Genomic DNA, 21,224 nt, shown 5'->3' with positions numbered 1-21,224 from the left:
ATGAGTACAGTCTCTAGGCTAAAGCCAAAATTTGTACATTAATGTATCACCTCTTGAGAAATTATGGAAAGTAACCGCAGAAGCTATTGCCTTGTGACAATGCATACATCCAGTACTTTCTTATGTGATTTCCTCCCTGAACATATCACATATCTGTGCTTGATAACCCTTCCTTGCTTGTGTGGAAGATTATCAGCACTCTATTTATCAACCAAGTAGGTATTGATTTAAAAAAAAGCTATTCAGTTTTGGAAGGCTAGTAAAATAGTCATTCAGTTGTTCAACCTTTTTACTTGGTCACCCCAGGTTTAGAAAATGCTTAATTCAGCAAACCTGTGTAAAAAAATACGTAGGCTTAAGATAAATAATTGAAAGGCTCGAAAGAGCCATTTTGTCTCTTACCTGTCGAGATGTTATCAGGTATACTTGTTGAATGGAAGGTGCTCTTTCTTATTAATGAAAATTAATTTTGTTTTCAAAGTTAGTGCTCATATGCCCCATAACTCTGCACATTATGTGGGATCATGAGTGAAGCTATTAATAAAATGATGAGTGATATAGACTTTGTTTTTATTTTCATACATTGTGTCTCCAATTTCAACACAACAAAGCAATGATAAATTTGTTCTTGCACAGCAAGGAAGTGATTGCTCATGATGGGATACAGTTTCTAGTTAAATAGAAAAATCATGACTTTGAAATGGGATTCAAATCTTGCACTTAATGTGACCCGAGACTGCAGTCTCTTTCTTTGTGATTAAATCAAACATGAGTTGAAGGCAGCTGACAACATTACTGTCATATTATTGTCGTCTTCTCAAGGTTTTCTACAAGTAGCAACTGCCTTGATTATGAAGGCACCACAGTGGCTCCAGAGAATCTGCCCCTACTCCTCTCTCCACCAGTCTCTCCCTATGTCGCAGCATTCTGTGCTCTGCTTCCTTCCAGCCCTCATCTGGATCACTCCAGAGACGCTCTCCCATGGCCGCTGCTCTTGGCCAGATCTTTGAGTCCAGAGAGGCACCGTCCACCTGTTCACTCCACAAGGCAGCCTCTGCTCCAATCACAAATTCCTTCGCCCTTTCAAGGGGTACTCCTTGCTCTGTTACCAGCTGCAGCGGCCTGTTGTCATATTGCACTTGCCAACCCTTATATGGTGAGCACCAATTTACCCCAGTACCAACCCAAGCTCCCCAACCGCAGTCGAGGTAGAGGGCGTCGTAATTTGACATGATGATGCGGAAGCCAGCTTTGACTAGATCGCCAATAACCTTGTCCTGTCCTGTGGTCCAGATCTGCACAATGTAAGTTTCATTGTCGATGTTGTCAGCTACGGAGCCGGCTTGTATCAGGTGGCTTGTCCACAGGGCAACTGGTAGCTTCTTACCATCGTTGGCAGATACTAGTTCTGCATAAGCCTTCCTCTGGAAATCAGCCCAGATGTTGATGAAGTCCTTCTCGCTCCTTCCACCGTTTGGCATCCTGTTAACAACCTGTGTACTGGAGTTCCAACAATTAAAATTGACCTCATCACCTCCCATGTGGAACACGTCAGAGTCGAAGAGGCTGAGCATGTCTTTGTAGATATTGTGCAGTATGGGATAGACGCCTGGTTCTGTGGGATCCAACTGCCCACAAGGAGGCTCCACGCAGAATGATTGCCATGGTTCAGCGTGGAAGCACACGGTCAAATTGGGAGCCCACTGCCAGCCTTCACCAACGTGGGCTGGGGCATCCAGCTCTGGAATCACCCTGACGCCCCTCACTCTTGCGTATTCAACCACCTTCATGACGTCCTCTGGAGTGTACACCTGGAAAATACATCATACTTGGCAATATCCTTCCATGCATCATTTCCAAAAGAGCATCTCTATAGTTAATATGGGGAATTGGAAAGTCAAAAATTTTCTTTTTTTTTATTGTGATGAGGAAATGCTTTAAGGCTTCTGAAAAAAATGGTGGCTGTTTGAGAGGAAAGTTAAAAGTGTTACTCATTTGCAGTGTGTTATCCAAATATCTTTTCTATGTACATATCTAGACCAGTTGTCATCATGGGCTCAATCACCAATCTTCTGTTATTATCAATTGCGATAGAGTTTTGAAAAAAAATTATTATTCTGTTTTTTTATCTGCCACCTACTTCTCAAGCTATTCATGGTGAATAATCAACTGCCTAAACCCTTTTGAAGATAAGTTAATGATGTCACTTATTCTTACTGTGCAGCTCTGCTTCTCCGCTACTCCTCAACCTCGCACATTCATCTCACATTTGTCATCCCTATGACAACTCTAGATAGCCATTATTTCAGTCTAGGATCAGGTATATCTGAATGAGTAAATGAGCTATGACATCACTGACTCATGAAAAGTGGATAGTGATTTAAGAATTTTTTTAAAGTTGTGAGAAAATGGCTGGAAGAGGAAGACTTTTTGTCATAACTTATCTTTCCCATTCATCCGCTGAATTATTTTATTGATGCACAATTTTGGGCCTGAGTGAACTCTATTGATTAATAACACTTATATATCCATGATGTAAGATAACCCTAGCATTATCATTTGAGTATTTCCATGGAAAACACCATTCTTAATTTGGAATGTTTTATATTTTTATTTCAGTATCTGTTCAATTTGTTATAGTATTCTGGCTCTTTTATTCTAGGCTGCATTACATTTCATCTGTTTTTCCTCACTACTAAGGGTGCATAAAATTATGTCAAACAATTTTGGATGGTATCTGTTGGTAGTGACTGCAGTAGTTTTACTGCATTTCATGTAATTATGATGATTTTCCATGCTTTATTTATTTGCAGTTACAAGCATAATTTCCTTACCTACTGTTATTCTCCCAATCTTTATCTTTAGTGGCTTCAAATAATTTTTTTTGACTAGCAATAAATACTTGTGTTCTGCTGTCTCTGAGAGAATGAGTAGCTGTCATTGATTACTCATAAATCTTAATAGTTCTATCCAAAAAAATAAAATCTTTCTGCATTTAACACCATCCCAAGTATGATTATTGCACGGATGTTTCTAACAACCTCATGGCATGATTTTATTTCATCTTATGTGCATATGCATTTGTGAAAGCCATTAGACCATTAGGATTCTTGTTATATTGGATGTGTAGATCACTCAGCTCTCTCCAAACACTAGTGGAAGTTCACCGAATTACTCTCTTAATACATTGACTCTCAATATGACCATTTTAGTAAGAGAAAAAGGATCCTGCTGTCTTGTTTGGAAGACATTAAACCATTAAAATTTCAACTGAGATCATTGAATTTTGCTTAGTACATGAGGACCTGCTAGTTCAAAATGATCAAGACCCCATGTTGCTATAAAGCTATAGGTGGTTTTACCCATGTTGCCAAATGTTATTCTAAAAAATAGCCATTTTTATAACTATTGGATTTGAAGTTAGTTATATGTAGCTGTAGGTACATGCTTTGTCGGTCAAGGTATCAGGTAATTATCTTCACTCCTTGTCACTGACAGCATACTTAAAATTATTATTTTTCAGGTTAAATGACTGGAAGTGTATGTTGACAATGCTGTTAATTTATTCATTATGTCTGACCTTGGACTGGTGATGTTAACTTCATGGCCAGGATGAATATAATTAATGAAATAAAAATCCAAATTCTGGAAAAGCACTTGAGGAGAAGTGTAATAATGTAGGAACAATACTCGGGCTCCTTTACTAAGAAATGTGGATATTTGCCTAAAATCAGTTTTAATTATTCATCATGATTGGAAATCTATGCCTTTCTAATGTCATATAATTTATTTAACTGATAATGATGTTGACGTGGAACATCATCATCAGGAATGAACTTAGTTACACAGATGTATGTACGTGTTAAATAAATTATGTGGAATTGCAATGTCATAGCTTATCTTTCACAATGGTTGGTAAATTCCACCAAGTCATGGCGGAGACCACTACTTAGTCCATTTATTACGTGAGGTGATTTTACTGAGTTTTGGACTTCCCCCGTCGTGAGATTTGGCCCGACCACCTACCGACCACCCCCCCCCCCCCCCAATCTCGCCTGAAATTGTTCAAAATCTGTATTTTCAGTGTAGATTCATTAATCTATGTTTCAATGTGTTGGATTTATTAAAAAAACAAATTGTTATTATGGAGGCTTCCGCAGTGATTAAATTGATGATTGGTTTCCGGGTTAATTCCGCTTCAACTCATTTATGGTGGATGACAGTTTCGGGCACGTTCCAGTTCTTCGGGTAAAAATGCTCTGCAGATCCTTATGCCATTAAAACAGGGTTCCCAAACCATGAATTAGCCGTGAATTTCTTCTACCGTGAAAAAACCTTGAAAAAGCCGTGAATTTCGTCATAAAACCTTAAAAAATCTCTCAAAATTGATTTTAGAACTATGATTGAAAGGGCAAAAGAAAAATTGAAATGTCGATCAGGTTTCAGTCATGCGCAGACATTGTCCATGCATTTATTTGCACAAGTATGTTCTAAGCGCAATTGTTGGTTCGTGTGCCGTGATGACACATTGACCGTAAGCCTGTAACAAAGCCAGAAGACTGGCAAACAAAGTGTTCATTAACCCTGGCGAAAATTCAGACACTTTTTAATTTCCTCGGCACCATGGTCCCTCCATTTTCCCGCTCACAAACTTAAGCCGGAGCTGAATTTTGCTGGCGACGTCAGGAGAGAGAGCAATTTCATTGCTGCAATTGCATTCACGGCGTCTGTCGCGTTTGTAAAATTTTTAGTTAACCTGCGGCCGATGATCGTTACGCGATCAATATTTCTGCCGAAAATAGTTTATCTTAAAAATCGTGAATTTGACAACATCTAGACCGTGAAAACCTGGAAAAACCGTGAATTTTACATTTCAGTTTGGGTGGGAGCCATGTAAAATGTCAATTGAGATAATTGACTGGTGCTTAGTGCATGAGAACCCGCAAGTTCAAAATGAGAAAGACAGCACTTTGGTATTAAGCTGTAGTGGTGAACAACATATTCTCCCAAACAAATACATAACAATGTTTACACGAATTGCTATTAGAAAAAATTCCTCTGCATATCATTTGGACCCAAAGATGGGAGCTGGAATGGACCCGAAACTGTCGTCCACCATAAAAATGAGTCAAAGCTGAATTAACCCAGAAACCAATCATCACAACAATTTTTTCATCATTGTTAATAGAGATACACGTTTAGCTCAATTCAACTTGGTTTTCCCTCCATTTTACACTGTTTCTTTCGGAATGAAATATTATGTGATACTTGCCAGGACCCCCTCTCTCCACCACGTGAGATTGGGTGAGAATCGGCTTGACCCCTCCCCCCCTAAAAGCCTCACGTAATTAATTGATACCCCCTTAAACTATTCGTACCTTATCAGGTGAGATGGCTCCATATGTGCTCATCAATGGAAGAGATGTGGAGACGAAAGGAAACGATTGAGAGTCCGTGATGTGCCAGTGAAGTGAGTTCAGCTTGGAAGCAGCCATTCCGTCGATGGTCTTCAATATCTCGGGCACTGTGATGAAGTTCCTGGACGAGTCGATGAGGACACCTCTGTGGGGGAACATGGGAGCATCGCTGATGTATACGGCTGTGGGCAACACCACTCCCATGGCTTGCACATCATCCATCACCGTCAGCTGTGATATTGTCTCCAGGGCATTGCGTGCACCGAAGAAGTTTGCTGCGTTGATGCGTACATTGATGTCCATGCTGGGTGGTGCGATGGCTGTTGAAACAGGTTAGGCACTTCTAAGTTCGCATTTCTTAACAGTGGTTAACATAACATATTCTGCTAAACAAATAACATTGTTTACATGAATAGGGTAGTTTCCTTCATCAAAGAAAACGAAAGGCATTGATTGCGATTCGTTACCCACCATTAGTGTATTCATAATATACAAATTATTTGGTTTTACAAATCCCAGTTTAGATGAATGGAAATCGTAATTTTTAACCGCATTTGAAAAAGGCCAGATTGGCACCCATGCGATGCCACTCCACGTGACGTCACAGGCAGACCCGTCGCTAGCTGATCTGGCGCCCGGGGCGAACTGGGATCGTGCGCCCCCCCCCCCCCCCCCCCCCGCCCCATAACATTGATATATCTGCAATTGGGAGAGTTGAAAATATAATTGAAAACATTTTTTCGTAATAAAGATATTTTATCGATCATGAAAGTAAAACATACAAGGATATTTAAAAAATTTTTTCGTCGGCGAACACTGTGCGCCCCCAACTTGCTGTGCCCAGGGCAAAATGCCCTGGTTGCCCCGCCCTCGCGACAGGCCTGGTCACAGGGACCTAGTTTCTATACGAGTGGATAGGAGTTTTACATCATCTGAGATTACCAATGCATGCATGAGGCACAGAGCTCAGGGAAACATGTCTTAATAATCACCTATTAAAACTGCCTATGGTCAGAAAGTTTCCTTCGTTTGATAAGGTATTAATAATCCTTATTTAAGCCAAGCGCTACTCGCTAGCAGGGTACTCTGCTACCTGCTAGCAGCCTACATTGCAGCGAAGCACAAACCCTCGCCCCAAGGTCACCTCACAGGGCGAAAGTGGGAACCAGAATGACGTCATGCGGGGTTTTCCCAGCATCATACTTAGCCGTCGTGTTTTCGCGCGCTTGAAAATTTTCACCTTTCATATAATTGTGAAAAATGGATATCATCATTTAAAAATCTTAAAGCGTAAAATGCGTACTCCAGGAGTAATAATCTTTCAATTTTGGCAGTAAAAAAATAATAGGAAACAACCCTATTACCATGAGAAAAAAATTACTCTGGACAGAGAAATTAACCTCAAACTATCAATTAATTGCTATGGGAATTCAGGAACTTGGATAGCATGGTGGTCTGAGCAACAGCCTGGATAGCCATCAATTCATGGCAGTGGTGCAGTGAGGAGGGAACCCCCTCCAAAGTATAAAAATACAATTACTTTGCCTCATAAAAGAAAACAAAATATTGAAAAATATGAATTAACAAAAGATTTCTTTGAAAAATGAAGCTTTTTGATTATGAAAAGTTCTAAAATTAGATTAAAATCCCTCTACCTAGTTTGTACCCTGTTTTTCAAAAATTTTCCCACTTGGTTTTGGAACCCCCCCCCCAAAAAGAAATTCCTCGCTACCCCACTGGTCCATGGTTTGATTCCCGTCGTAGGGGAATTTTTTCTCAGGGAAATTTTTGTAATTTTCACTGCCGTACACACGGCAGGATGGAATAAATTTCACAGTGAGTAATTTTTGACACACAAACTTGAGCAAAGTGGTTTGTCGCTTGAACCTGTAGCCATAAGTCATTGGAAGAATTTTTGATAGATGGTAGGCAAAGAAGTTGTGGCCAGTGATGAAAATCAAAACTAAATGAAAGTTAAAACCACTATAATTTCAATAGTTTTGTTCCTGGGTTGAAATGTAGAAATGAAACGAAATTGATTTAACCCAGGGAGCTAAACTCAGGGTCGAAATGAAATCGTAGTCAAAACTACTTCGGGTCGAAACTAAATTAAAACTCTGGGACGAAATGAAATGCAGATATTGTTTTGCTCCAGAGGGACCACGTGCTTCACCTTCGAATAGTTAAGTTTCAACCCACTCACCGAGTACGAAGCATGGTTGAATGAAGTAGAGGTGCGGCCTACTGTCATTAGATGCATGAGGCACTCATATTTTTACCACTAACAGGAGAACGGTAAATGCAAACTGGCCATTCGATTTTTAAGCTCAATGTTTTAACCTCTCTGCACGTAAATCAAACGTAATGGTTGGAAACTATTCCCTCTTATCCCCCTCCACTCAACTTTTGGGATCGAAACGTAACTATGAGCCGAGGAGTTTTGATTAATTTAGTTTCATTCCCAGGTGTAAAGTTTCATCCCGAGTCAAAGCTAAAGTCCTTGGTGATTTTAATTTCGTACGGGAACGAAACTAAACCTAGGCCTTGTATTTTCGTTTCCCTTCGGGTCGAAAGGAAACATTTTTGTTTCGTTTCACTTACCATCCCTGGTTGTGGCTCAACAAAATCTTCCTCATTCAGCCATTCTTTCATAAGTTTAAAGCCTGCTTTTCAAGAGTTGGTGGCGTCATTTGATTTCTCTCTCAGGAGAACCACTTCTCTAGGGAAGGAATCTCTCATAAGAGTGTGAACAGCAACTGAGTGGGCAAGTCCCTTGCATGGATGGGAATTTGAGAGGTGGTGACCTGCTGAGCAGGAGCGAGTGGCATCAACTTATTTCCTGAAGATTTAAAGTTTGATTTTTCACCTCTAATAGCTCAAGTAATGGGCTGTGGATCAAAGAATGAATAAATTTGGGTCTCTCATCACTTAATATTTGAAAAAATAATGTTGAACAAGCATATTCTAGAATCGCTGATTTCAATTTGCTGCCGTCATGCTGAGCCAGAGTTGTGTTTTCACTTGGAGGGTCCAGCGTCTTTTGCTTGGCCACTTGGTATGCATGCATACTTTTTTGCTGGGGGCTTATCTTGGGATTTGAACCTTGAATGGGTCATTTGTCAATTGCTCTCTTCATCTAGGCAACACTTTCCCTTTCAAGTCATTTGTTGTTCTATTGCATACGTTTGTATGATTTATGTTTATTTCATCAATATGGTTTTTGCCTCATGTTATTATGAGTTATTGAAAAATACTTTGTTCTAACTCCTTTATGGGTTCCAAGTGCTTTCAGTTGTATGAATGCCTAATGGTGTTAAAGAGATCCAAGTATGTTAAAGAAAAAAGGAAATAATGTTGATTTAGAATAAAAAATGAAAAGCTTTCTCTTTAACTAATTAAATTTTGCTGCTTTGTCCATTGTAAAAATCTCAAAGAAAATGAAAAATTCTCTAAGGCTGATGGTGGCAAATACATAATTCTGAATATGCCGTTGAAATAGTTAAATCATATTATCCTGTTTTGAGAATGAGACAATGTGAATGCAAAACTGTCATTTTGTTGGCTTTCTTATAAGGAAGCATCGTACAATATTTGCAGCATTAAAGTTAGCCACTCAGTTCGTAGCTTGGAAAATTAAGAGCTAGTATAAATGGTGACTAAAAGTTAGCATCAATTGGAAGCTATCTTCCTTTAATTGGAAATGATACAATCTGTGTTTGACCTTGGCATTGAATTTATACTGATAATAGCTATCTTGATTAGAAATTATCTTTCATTGTTAATGCTTTTATCTAGAAACCTGTCAACATGTTTGATAAGGGAAGAAATTTGCAATGGAAAATTAGGTAGCAGTTTTTTGGAAGAAAACCACTTGCTGTTATTTACATCTGCCAATGAACTTTTTGAATTTTTTAGATTGTGCTACCCTGTGGAAGCTGATTTTTTTGCATCTTTAACAGGATTTAGTTTCCCCAAAACATATGGCCAGTAGCATACTGACTGTTTATTCTCTTGTAATCAAATATCATGAATTTGGGTGTGGCTGGTGATAATGTATACCCTTGTATTTAGGATATATATGCTCAGGATATATTCTCAGAATTTATTCACCCATGGGGATTAGGGACTACATGATGATCATTACTCATAATGGCTTTACTTCTAATGTATGGTGATAGATGTGATGAAATTCAGCTTGCAAATATGCTAGTTTCTTTTTGAAGAAGTGGATTTTACTTGTAAGGGACTATTAATTTCTTAAACAAGTACGTACAACATTAAAAAATATTCAAATTACAGTCAGGTTAGATGCAAAAATAGTTAACAGGATATGCTACTTCTGAGTGATCGTAAGCAAAAAGTACTTCTTGATGAATTTAGCTCTGATATAGTTAAATTTGCATCTGGTGTCCCTCAAAGAAATACCATTTTAATTTACTGGAATTGAAACTTGAATCTCATCGTTTAGAAGCTCTTGAGTGTGTGCTTAGTGTTTGCAATATTGGGAACTTCCAAGTTCTAATACCCGTGAAGTCAAATTATATGTTTTTTTTGCTGAGAATCCCTGCTTTTGGTGTTCAATCTCTGCACTCATGTGTAAGACTACTTAGAAAGCTTATTGATAAAGTAGTGCTTTGTTAGTATTAATTTCCCTATCTAACTTCTGAGAATCCCCCAGGCCTGGGGGATATTTATAATTTAGTAATGGAATGCGATATTTATCCTGTGATCCTCTTAATAAATAAAAGTTGGAAAATTCCTAAATGTGGGGATATTTTTCTCTGTATTGATACATCGCCGAGCTCTAGCCTCACCTAATATATCAAAGTCCCTTCTCTCACTGTCAATTTCGATGTCGTAGCTCTCGTTCGTGTCGAGCGTGATCCTCTAAATAAATGAAAGTTGGAAAATTCCCAAATGTGGGGATATTTTTCTATGCATCGATACATCGCCGAGCCCTACTCCAACCCAGGGGCGCAGTCAGGAATTAAGGCTAGGGGGGGTTTTAGGCATAACTAATACTGGGGTGTCTGGGGGTGTGGAATACCCGCCAGGGTAAGCGGGAGGTGCTTCTTCAGAAAATCTTCAAGATAAATGGTTCAAAATGGTGAGTTTTACGGCTTTAGGAGGGATATTTTATTAATATTTACATCATTCTGTAAGTAATATTAACCCTTAACCGGTGACTTGCGATCTGAGAGACCGCTGCATTTCTAAAATTATGAATATTTTCAAAATTAAGATTTCAAAATATCTATAATTCTCGTTAGCTTCATATTTTTGCATAACAAGGACATCCCACCCTTAGAATTTAACGTTCCTTTTATTAATTTCTGTAAATTTGCAATTGAACTCGATTAGCAGTCTGTGAGACCGCACTTACTAAGAATGCATCAAGAAAAGGAATAAGCGGGATAAATGTCATGGCTACTTATTACTTAGCCTTCCAACTTTAACATTTAAGGCCTTTTTTGAATCTGGCGAAATATTGATACATAAATATAATAATTATAACTCAAGTGTTTTTGGTATCAGTTTTTTGATCCTGCTTCAAATCACAATTTTTTATGACAAATTGGTTCGTATTGGGAGTGTAAAAATTTTAATATGAGTTTTAAAATAGTTAAGCATTCAAAGAAAAATTAAACAAAACAATAAAAATGGCGTAGCAATATTTTATGAATTTTTGATTTATTGCGGTCTCCCAGACCGCACGTCACTGGTATTGTAACAAGAATTGCACGTCACTGGTTAAGGGTTAATCCAATTAAGTAAAATGAATTAAATTTCAACAAAATTCTGAGCTCTGGGGGGGGGTTTATCCCCCCAAAACCTCCCCCCTCGCTGCTCCAACCTAATATGTATATCGAAGTGCCTTCACTCACCGTCGATTTCGATGTCGTAGCTCTCGTCCGTGTCGAGCGTGATCCTCTTCGTCTTGGCGTCCTTGAGCGCGATCTTCACCTTGAGGTGCCTCGCGTCCCACGGTATCTGGTCCTTGCGGGCGTTGGGCAGCAGCCTCATCACGTTGCCTTTGAACACGTCGCTTGCGGACTTGAGGATCGGGACGAGTCCCGCATCTGCCTCGACGGGCCACTCCACGCTGATCCCGTTCACGTCGATCAGCTCGAACTTGGAGTCGTTGCCTCGCTGCAGGCGGCCCGTGGGTCGAGGCCAGAGGCCACCGTAGGGTCGGCACGTGGACATGCACACGTCGAGGGCCACAGCGTTGGGGTTCATGTCCAGCGACACCTTGCGGCAACCCTTCGACGCGTCGCACTCCCATCCCCAGACCACGCCATTCGCCCTGTTCCGGAGAGGAGAAACGTGGTTATTAACCCTTTGAAGACCGAACTAACTTACCAACTGATCTTTATATTTTTTTTGCATATTCTATTTATTTTACAACTAGTTATGAGATATTATGAAAGAAACCCCGAAAAAATTGTTGAATGCGTTTTCAAGCATGTTCCCAGATGGGAACACGCCACAAAAAATGTGCTATTACTCGAAAGATAAATATACACTTGACGAAAAACTAAGTTTAACAACGAAATGTATACTGAGTACATAACAGTGGCGTAACTAGGAATATGCTTTGGGGGGGGGGGGAGGGAAGGGATGGCCTGGGGTGGCGAAACCCCTCCCCAGGCAACGGGGGTCGGGAAACTTTTGAAAAGTGACATGCCTGAAGGTACGTTGTGCATCATTTTGACGCCAAAAATTTAACTTGAAGCAGATGCAGTTATTAAATGTCAAAACTAGACAATAGCGTTAAATAATTTTTTTAAATTTCTCCGAGGCTTTTGGGGGGGATCTATCCCCTCATTCCCCCTCCCCCCCCATAGTTACGCCACTGGTATATAAAACTGTTTGAGTGAGAAGAACAGAATGGAATTCCATCTTTGCGACTTTCTATTTACTTATTTGGGCAAAAAAAAACAAATTTCTTTCGAATAAATGAGTATTTGTCACTGGAGAGCGAGTGTAAGGGAAAATATCGTGTAAACCGCATGCCCACTACCATAGAGTAAGTATATACTTACTCTATACCACTACAGATGTGATGAAAATAACCAGTTTCGAAAAGGCATAATTAACGACCAATGTATACACAAGTCATGCGATTCACTTCGAAAAATACTTTTATACTTCATTTACACAGCAAAAGCTATGAAAGTAATCGCAGATACGGAATATAATTTTCATGAATTTTTATAAATCCGTTCTCAAATGGAAACATTTGACTGGAAACGGTTAAAGGGTTTTTGATTGGAGGATAGCGGAGGATACAGAGAAAAAACTCAAAGGACGGAGGGGGGGGGGGCGCTAAAGTTATCTTGAGCTTCCTTTACTTTTATCGTAACCAAAAAAATAATCAAGTTACATGCTAAGTTTGAGAAAGTTTAATTTAAACTGATTATAGATACCAGTAGCGGATACAGAAAAAAATAAAGGGGGGCGCAAAATATATCTGGAGCTACCTTTACTTTTGTCGTAATGACAAATAATTAAGTCACAAAGTTTAAGATATTTTTACTTAAACTTATAATACGCATATACAAGGCAATGCCATATTATGATTTAAAAAAAGTTACAATTGTGGTTCTGCAATGTTAGGCAATGCGGACGGCCCCGTAAGGGGGGGGGGGGGCCCCATATGTATCCGCCACTGACACACGTATACGAGGCAGCGGAAACGAGTTCCCACGGCGGGCTAGCGGGGTTTGACTCCTGAGGGCCAAGACTAGTGCAGGCCTAGACGAGACGAGACAAGTCCGAGACGCCCGCACACCCAGTAGGGGAAGGACAGAAGAAGGAAAAAAGGCGCCGTCACGACCTATGATAGGAGGCGCCGCGCCGTCACGATGAGCGCCCGACGACGCCTCCAGGGATTTCCAGTCATTCATCCCCCCTCCAGGGGAAGAGGGATGTAGAGAATAGAATTTCCATAGATAGGGCAAAAGCCGATTATTAAATAAAGAGGGAAGTACAGTGTGAGATAGGCCGCGATGGCCCGTTAAAACGTTCGTCATAATAGTATTTGTAGTTTCAAATATTCATTGTGAATTCTACACATTCATCGCGGTATCACTTTATTCGTATGTGTTACATGTGGCTACCAGCCTCAACCAGGTACAAACATAAAGTGAAAGAAAACCAGAGGAAATCGTTTGAGAACATCATTGACATGTAGCGGAGAATAGCTGAAAGAAGAAATGCGCAACAATTCTCCTATAAGCGTTTGCCCTCCTTGTTACTCTATGGTACAACTTGAACTGCAACTTAAATTGGTGTAACTTGAATCATTATGAACCAGAACGAGTAATGACACAATCCTTTCATCACAGTATGAACAGTGCCTAATCGTGGAATTTATTTTAATGGACTTCGATAGTTTTCATATCTCTCGATAAAAAAACTTTCCTCCCTCTACTAGTTAATTGGGAGAGAAACTTTTCCTTGGAAGAGGGCTTTTATCAAATATTAGCTATCCTAAATCGCTATTGTTGTGGACCAATAGACGCTCTTTTTCAGTTTTCAACTTCTTAGTTACGCCAAGGTAAGTTGCTCTGAACTAGGTGAAAAATGCCTATCCCTCAGGGGGAGAGGAAAATGTTAGGGTGATTCAAGCTCAATCCGAACTCCACCGTAATCACGAGTGTAATTTCTTTTTCCGGTAAACAAATGACATATGAGGGAAAATCCGAGGACTTTTTCAGAAGTCTGGCCCTTATATAAGTAATTAATTTTTTATAATAACTATGAAAGTATTGTGAGGCATCGCTTGGCGATGTTAGTATTTATGACGAACTCAGAGTGGCATTGGCGCAGCGAGGGGGAAGCTTGGGTGATAAAACTCCCCCAGAACTCAGAGAAATTTTAAAATTTAATCCATTTTACTCAATTGGATAAATATTAATTGTAGAGCAGTGTAAGGATGAAAAAATATCCCTCAGAAAGCCGTAAAACTTACCCTTTGGAACCACTTTATTTTAAAATTTTCTGGGGGAGGCACCCACACCTCCCGTAATCCATACCCCCCAGTATTAGTTGCTCCTAAATCCCACTAGCCTTAATTCCTAGCTGCGCGCCTGCAGAGTAGCACTCGTCTGGTGATGGAAATATCGATTAACATCGAAAATCGGGTTTTTATTAGTCAAAGATCGAGGAAATCGAAGTCGAGACATGTTCTTCGATTTTCGACCCAAACTCAATTTTGGAACTTAGATCTTAATCATTTAGTTTGATCTCAGCAGCGTCATTACCGGCCTATGATAACATCATCCGCTCCATGTGAAAGACTTTTCTCTTAGGCCGATAAAACTGGGAAGGCACGCCCTCGATCATCAAGATAGCATCTTATTCAGATGATCTTTCTTAAACATTTTAGTGAAACTATGTAAATGTTTCCAAGCTGTGATCCCAAAACTTAATAGTGTGTGCATTTAGAAATTTTTACTAGTAATAATTATAGCATGTATTCTGAGTAGAATTTTTTTGCCATTACCCAAGTGTATATTTAGAATGTTTTTCGAATCAATGATAAACATGTTTTTTAAGAACCCTTTTTCTGAAACAGATCCATCGATTTTTCTATTAATCTATATTTTGGATCGAATTTATGCCAAGTTCTCATTACGATTGTCACAGCGATCGTCCTAAAGATAGTTGGCCGAACTAGCCATGTGAATGCAATCGCTGGAACAATCGTAATGTGAATGAGGCATTAGATTTTTGTTGAAAATTCGAGCTTTTAATTTCGATTAAAAATCGATTGCTCGATGAATCGATTTCGACTGACATTTTTCCATAGCCTCGTCATGATTCTCGGAAAGATATTACGGCCTGTTCTTCTCAGATGGGATAAGAGGAATGCGCCCTCCAGTTGCCTTCGGGGCTGCAAGAGAGAGCACTGCGTCCCGCCCAGTCGCGCTTTTATCCGTGACGGACGAATGCCTGAGAAAAACTCGACTGAAGGTCATGAAGCTACCGTGGGACTTGGCGCCCCTCAAGGAAGAAGAGTACCACTCTGAAAATGTTGTTTCAAAGTGCGAGATTTTATCTCTCTCTGAACGTTAAGAGGAGTGAGGAATTTCATTTGTTATTCGATTCTCATTGTCTAATTGATTCTTATTGTCTGATTGATTCAAATTTGTGATCGAATATTCTTATTGTCTAATTGTTTTGCTGAAGCTTCAAAAAAGATGATATATTGTGCTTCTCACTCAAGTTGATCATTGATACTGAATTCGAAATTCAGCCCACTATTTTATAAACATGCAGGAAAAAGCGCTGAAATCACAGCCTGTAGCAGAGCACATTCAGTGTGAAATAGCCGATAAAATACGTTTTCTCTTGTACCTGCAATCATTCTTGTATTTCTGAGAGAAAATGTTCCATAGCTCTGCTAATAAGTGTTATATTGATGATTCCTATTGCCTAATTGATTTTTGAAGCCGCAAAAACGATGGCATACCCTGCTTCTCAATCAAGTTGAGCATTGATACTCAATTCCAGATTCAGCTCATTATTTGATGAAAATACAAGAAAAATCGCGGCAGTCTTTTTATAGGTATTTATCCATTTTCGTCGGAAGTAGATAGAAGGATGGGACATCGCTTTTATCAAGGTGAACCTAAATTGAATTTATTTCTAGGAAAAGTTGTTACAATATGCGTTGTATATTATAATATACACATCAGGATGTGTTTAGTTCATGCATTTCGCGTAGTGCCGATCCCAACAAGAAGAAATTAAACATTCTGGTGAAATATATGTAAAATTCACATAGTTCCCCATAAGTGAATATATAAATATAAATACAAATAGAAAACAGAATGTCCGTGGTTCGATTCCAGTCGAGGTGAAATTCATATACCGATGGCTAAGTTTTAACATCACGTATCTCGAAAATATCAACTTTTCAGGGGAGAAAAAAACAATTTTTTTCATTGCATATAATTTTAATTGGAATTAAAAACCAAAAATACATAAAACTGAAAAAGAAGCATCCATTTGCAAACAAAGAGTTATTTTCTGCTTGAATTAATTTTTTATTAAAAGTATTAGCAGTATTAACTCAGACCAGCCCAATTTTGAGGTACGTGTTGTTTCAACTTAGCCATCGATATAAAGCATATAGGTATGTGCTCTTTGAAAACAGAACAGTAATAACCTTGGAACAAATTTTCCATTTTCTTTTGAAAACAGCAATTTCTCTTGTCTCACCGCAAGTCAAGGATTGTGACCTTAAGTGGGAAGAGAAAATTATATCGAACCCTTTATCAATGCTTTGGCTTTCCCAAGAGAGCCTGATTCGAAGCAATCGAATTGGCAGTTAATGCTTAATGCCATATATTACTGCAAAAAATGACTAGTTTCCCTAGAGTTGTGAGAACTGTTTTCTAGTTGGGCAGTTATCCCTATATATTCTTGTGATAGGCTATTTAAAAATATTTATACCGCATATGCTGCTAGTAAAATGAAAATTTAAATCAAAATTCGCATTATTTTTCCAACATAATTGAGTTAACATCCTTGCAATTTCGTTCTGAAGTGTTTTCGAGTACTAGTGTTAGAATGTTTCATTGAGGTACCTGCCAAATAGTGAGTTTATTTAGTGCAACAGATAATGTATTTGGATAAAATTATATGAGGGAGAGAAAAGGACAATCTAATGGTCTCTAGATTGATAAGAGAATTTTTCGTCTAGATTTGGCTTGAGTTTATTTCAAAATGTATGAAAATTTTATGTTACTTATTGGCCCTATTGCCATCAATGGCCATCTTGCCAGTTTTGCTTCGAGGGTGGGGGAAGCTGCCCCCTCCTGGGTACGCCCATGGTTCCGCTTCATCCCCGTCGCATGTCGAACGACGCGAATTCAGGTGCATGAATGGGCAAATAATATTCATTCAAATGCCTTGGCTCCGAATGTTGCTTAATTGATTCCGTACTCTCCTACATGGCGAAAGCAATGTCTTTCGAACAATAGCCTCAAAAAGGAGGACTTGGGTATTTATTTGGTATATCGTAGTCGCGATGGAGTCTACTAAGCCTACTAACAGTAAGATTAAAGTTTGTACGTCGACCAAACAAATTACGTTATCTTGCTCTTCCGTTTCCAGCTTTTGAGTAATCTGGCAGTACACCTCCATGCATCTCTCTACTCAGCTTAACCTTAATGCTCTATATTTCATTCCTTTCATAAATTTACTAATACAGTGGAACCTGTATGATTCGAACTTCTTTATTTCGAATATTTCTCTGCGTCCCTATCGTTTTGTATTCAAACGATGCTGAAAAAATCGTGGATAATTCAGATTTTATTTTGGATAAGTCGAATATTTGGTGTGCCAAATGAAGGTATAAATCATAATCTGCGACTCAAAATAATTGTAAATCCACCGGAACATTTGCTTTACTAACGCTATTTTAAAAAATGAGACCTTGTCTAAACGTAATACGATTACAAGTTAAGCTGGTAGTGCACAGCAGTTCAGATGTTGCTGAGGGAATTTTAAGGTTAGAATAAAATGTTACTATACTTTACTCCTTAGTTTGTTGAAATAAATATTCCTGTTTTTAGGTTACTTTAATCTTGTTAATAGGCGTTAATCAAAGTGCTTATATTTCAAGAGTGTCAATTTAATTAAGAGTTTTGATTGGAAATATGAATTTTATTGTTTTGGTCCTATTTAATGAGGACTTCTTTAATTCTAAATTTGGGTAATTCTAAGTTTTTAACTGGTCCCTTGATGTTCTCGTTATCCAACCTCCACAGTATTGTCTGGATCTTCTTGCGACTCTTAATTAAAGTTTCCTGTCTTTCAACTATTGTGTCATTTAATTTTTGATAAAAGCATAGCTCTCCCGTCTTTACTCATTCTTTTTATATAAATGTCCGAAGTGCCACAGAGATATAATCATTCGCCTTGACAGTGATTCGAACTCGGATCTCTCAATTTCCGGCCGAGTGATTTAGTCAGTTAAGATACCGAGGAGTAAAATCTCCTCTGGAAAAACCCGGTATACTGGAATCAGTCAAGAGCGGAAACCTCCAGTCAAGCACTCAAGTATTCAAAGTTAGGGCTTTGCTCTCCCGCTGCGGCGCAGTGTCGCACCAAATGGTCTGCGAGTCACATAATATGCTCAGTAGTCCAGTATCGTGTATGCCATAGTCCACACATTTCCGCCCGGAAATCGATAGATCCGGGTTCGAATCTCGTTCAAGGCGAATGATTTTTTTTCTCTGTGGAATTTCGCAAATTTAGGCAAGGCGGGTGACTTCGTTATGTTATCACCGCGGCTAATCCCGTTATATACTAGAACCATTCCTTTTATACTTCATCATTTGGAGCCCTATCAACGATTTTAAAAATTATTTTCCCTTCCTGTTTGGCTAACCCTCAATATTCTGATATACCACCACGATGCATTGAGTAGCACTCTTTCGTTTCAATTTCCCTAAGAATCTACGATTCGCTTCCTCGATATATTCGATGATGTAGGTGAAGATTAACCTATGCGTCTACTCCTCGCATCACATCGGGACATTCGTGCACGCCTCGTGCATTTGATGTCTGTCTCTGTGTTCCGCTTAAACTCGCGTGCACGTTTGGTTGCGCCAAAAGACAATGCTTTGCCGTCGCTGTCACCCTTTCACTCGTGAATGTCCTTCACCCGCTTGAGTGGGGGAATCAAAGTGATTTGTGGGGAGCGTCGTCGGTGTGGTTGGCGAAGAGGAGTCGTGGGCTCCCAGTTGCAAATGTCTAACGGTAGGGCAGTGCATACGAGAGGTGTGCAAAGTATTTTCTGCCACTGTTACTAGCAGGAAATGGACCAGGGGCTCTGACCAGGTCGGCAATCGCCTAGGGCCCCCACAACGCTCGCGTTTATCTTGAAGCGTATATAAAAGGTTTATTGAAAAAGACTAGGATAACTGGAATCAATATTTATTATACAATTCTAAGTTTTAATTAGTTGCTTATTTGCAACATATTCTGTGTAAAAGGATTGTACTATAAATAAATAAAATAAATGCGTCATAAGATAAAAGAGAACCCGATGCATTTATAAAAGGGTTGTTCGAAAAGGTTAGTTTAGGTTTTTTTTTTAACTTCAGTGCAGTTTCAAGGAATTAACTCACTAAATACACAATAGAACCATAATACACTATTAATTTTTTAAGCTGTGAAATTCTCACTTTTCACAGTATTTTCTGTTGCGAAATTGCTATTTTTTTTATTAACTTTTATGTAGTTTTTAGAGCCAAATTAGCGCCATTTCCCGACATGCAATTTCCTAAAATTTCCGGGGGAGGACTCCGTATGCCCCGGTAAGGAGGGCTCATTATGAGCTCCAGCCGTGGGCCCTAAATCACCCCAAACCGCCCCCGGTTACTCATGTGGTTTATTGTATGCCCAGATCATTACTTGAGTGTTATACTGCTTAAAATGAATATCAAAACGAATGTGATTGCTATACCAGGTTCCAGACTCGTGTATTCATAGTGGTGCTAGGTCTTGGATATTCGCAAGTGTATTCATTTAGAGTAATCCTATTTAAGGATCGCTCCGAATTTTGCTGTTAGTGCTGCTACTACTGCCACGTAATGGAATGAAAAACAGTTCTGCTCTACTGTAAACGAGGCAGTCATTTAGTCGTGGGCCGTCTAAAATGGATGGGCATCACATTTAATCTGAGCATCAATCAATGCATCTCTTGACCAATTAGTATTTTTGTTTCTATTCTTGTTCAAATAACTTTATATGCTTCATTCCTGCCCGGCAAGTCGAAAAATTTACTGTCTTCTTCAGAGCTGAAAATGTAATTTAATTGATTGTCTTGGTAAAATTCTCACCCCCGAAGAGAACGTTGAATTTTTAAACGTCGGTGAGGATTAATGTGTACAATTATTTGACCAGCACTCAAGAAATATATTAAAAAGGTATTGACTGTGGTTCTCGAGAACTTGGTTTCGATGGAATGGTTGCTGCTCGTGGAATTGCTCCATGATTAAGTAAATAAATTATGAATATTTTTAGGGCGACATCACTAATTCTTCCTGAAATTTTCAGAGGATATAGTAGTGCACTGGAGCGATTAACCATGTTCAAATAAATTGGAGGGGCAACGTTTTGAGGCATTCAAGATCAAAGTTGAAAGTCAATGACCTTTTTTTGAGAATACATGCAAACATGCAATATTACAAAACAGTTTTAAGTTTGAAAGCCTGAATAAATTCTGTATCTATTGTTTGTCTGACATTCGAATTTTCCTAAATGTCTTAAATTCGGTGTCATATGACTTTTATCTTTGCTTCAAAGCTGTAAAAAATATATTTGTTGAATTATCTGCTTACTTGTTAGTCTTACGTGAATTCTTATGCTCGAGGGATATCACGGGTAACAGCAATATTTTGGAAACTAAATTGAAAAATACTATTTCGAAAGTTTTTTTTAACGCAAACCTGTTGTTGAGTACTTGTTTTGAATTGCACAATCAATGTCGAACCTTCTTAATGCCGTTACTTGCAGTGGAGTAACTTCACCTTTTCCAGAAAATCATGATCTCATTTGTCAAAGTATAAACCTAAATTCCAAGTGGATCAATTTCCAGGGATAGCAAGTGTATATTTAATATAGTAAATGCCGATCGTGATCGATATGATACATTTATATTGGTTTCATTAGCGGTACGAAGGGTTTATGATTTTTGTTAGTTTATTTTAGAAATCCCTCGGGGATTATTTCCGCGTGGTTGATATTTTTGGTCAATTGTAGAATTAGTGAGTGTTAGCTATC

The 21,224-nt window shown here is 38.9% G+C and overlaps 1 protein-coding gene across 1 annotated transcript in view; it reads right to left on the bottom strand.

Moving 5' to 3' along the window:
• Window positions 1-553: 553 nt before the first annotated feature.
• The window catches only part of LOC124163581 (chitooligosaccharidolytic beta-N-acetylglucosaminidase), a 44,276-nt gene continuing 23,605 nt past the window's right edge, over window positions 554-21,224 (bottom strand). The window contains exons 3-5 of the mRNA XM_046540574.1: window positions 11,303-11,724; window positions 5,379-5,737; window positions 554-1,811 (exon numbers count right to left, since the gene is read on the bottom strand). Coding sequence (XP_046396530.1) covers window positions 828-1,811; window positions 5,379-5,737; window positions 11,303-11,724 — 1,765 coding nt within the window. The 3' untranslated portion in view covers window positions 554-827. The remainder of the gene's footprint in view (window positions 1,812-5,378; window positions 5,738-11,302; window positions 11,725-21,224) is intronic.

Source organism: Ischnura elegans, chromosome 8, assembly GCF_921293095.1.
Source record: "Ischnura elegans chromosome 8, ioIscEleg1.1, whole genome shotgun sequence".
Lineage (NCBI taxonomy): Eukaryota > Metazoa > Arthropoda > Insecta > Odonata > Coenagrionidae > Ischnura > Ischnura elegans.
The sequence above is the reverse complement of the archived record's forward strand: the minus strand, read 5'-3'. Positions and strand labels throughout refer to the sequence as shown.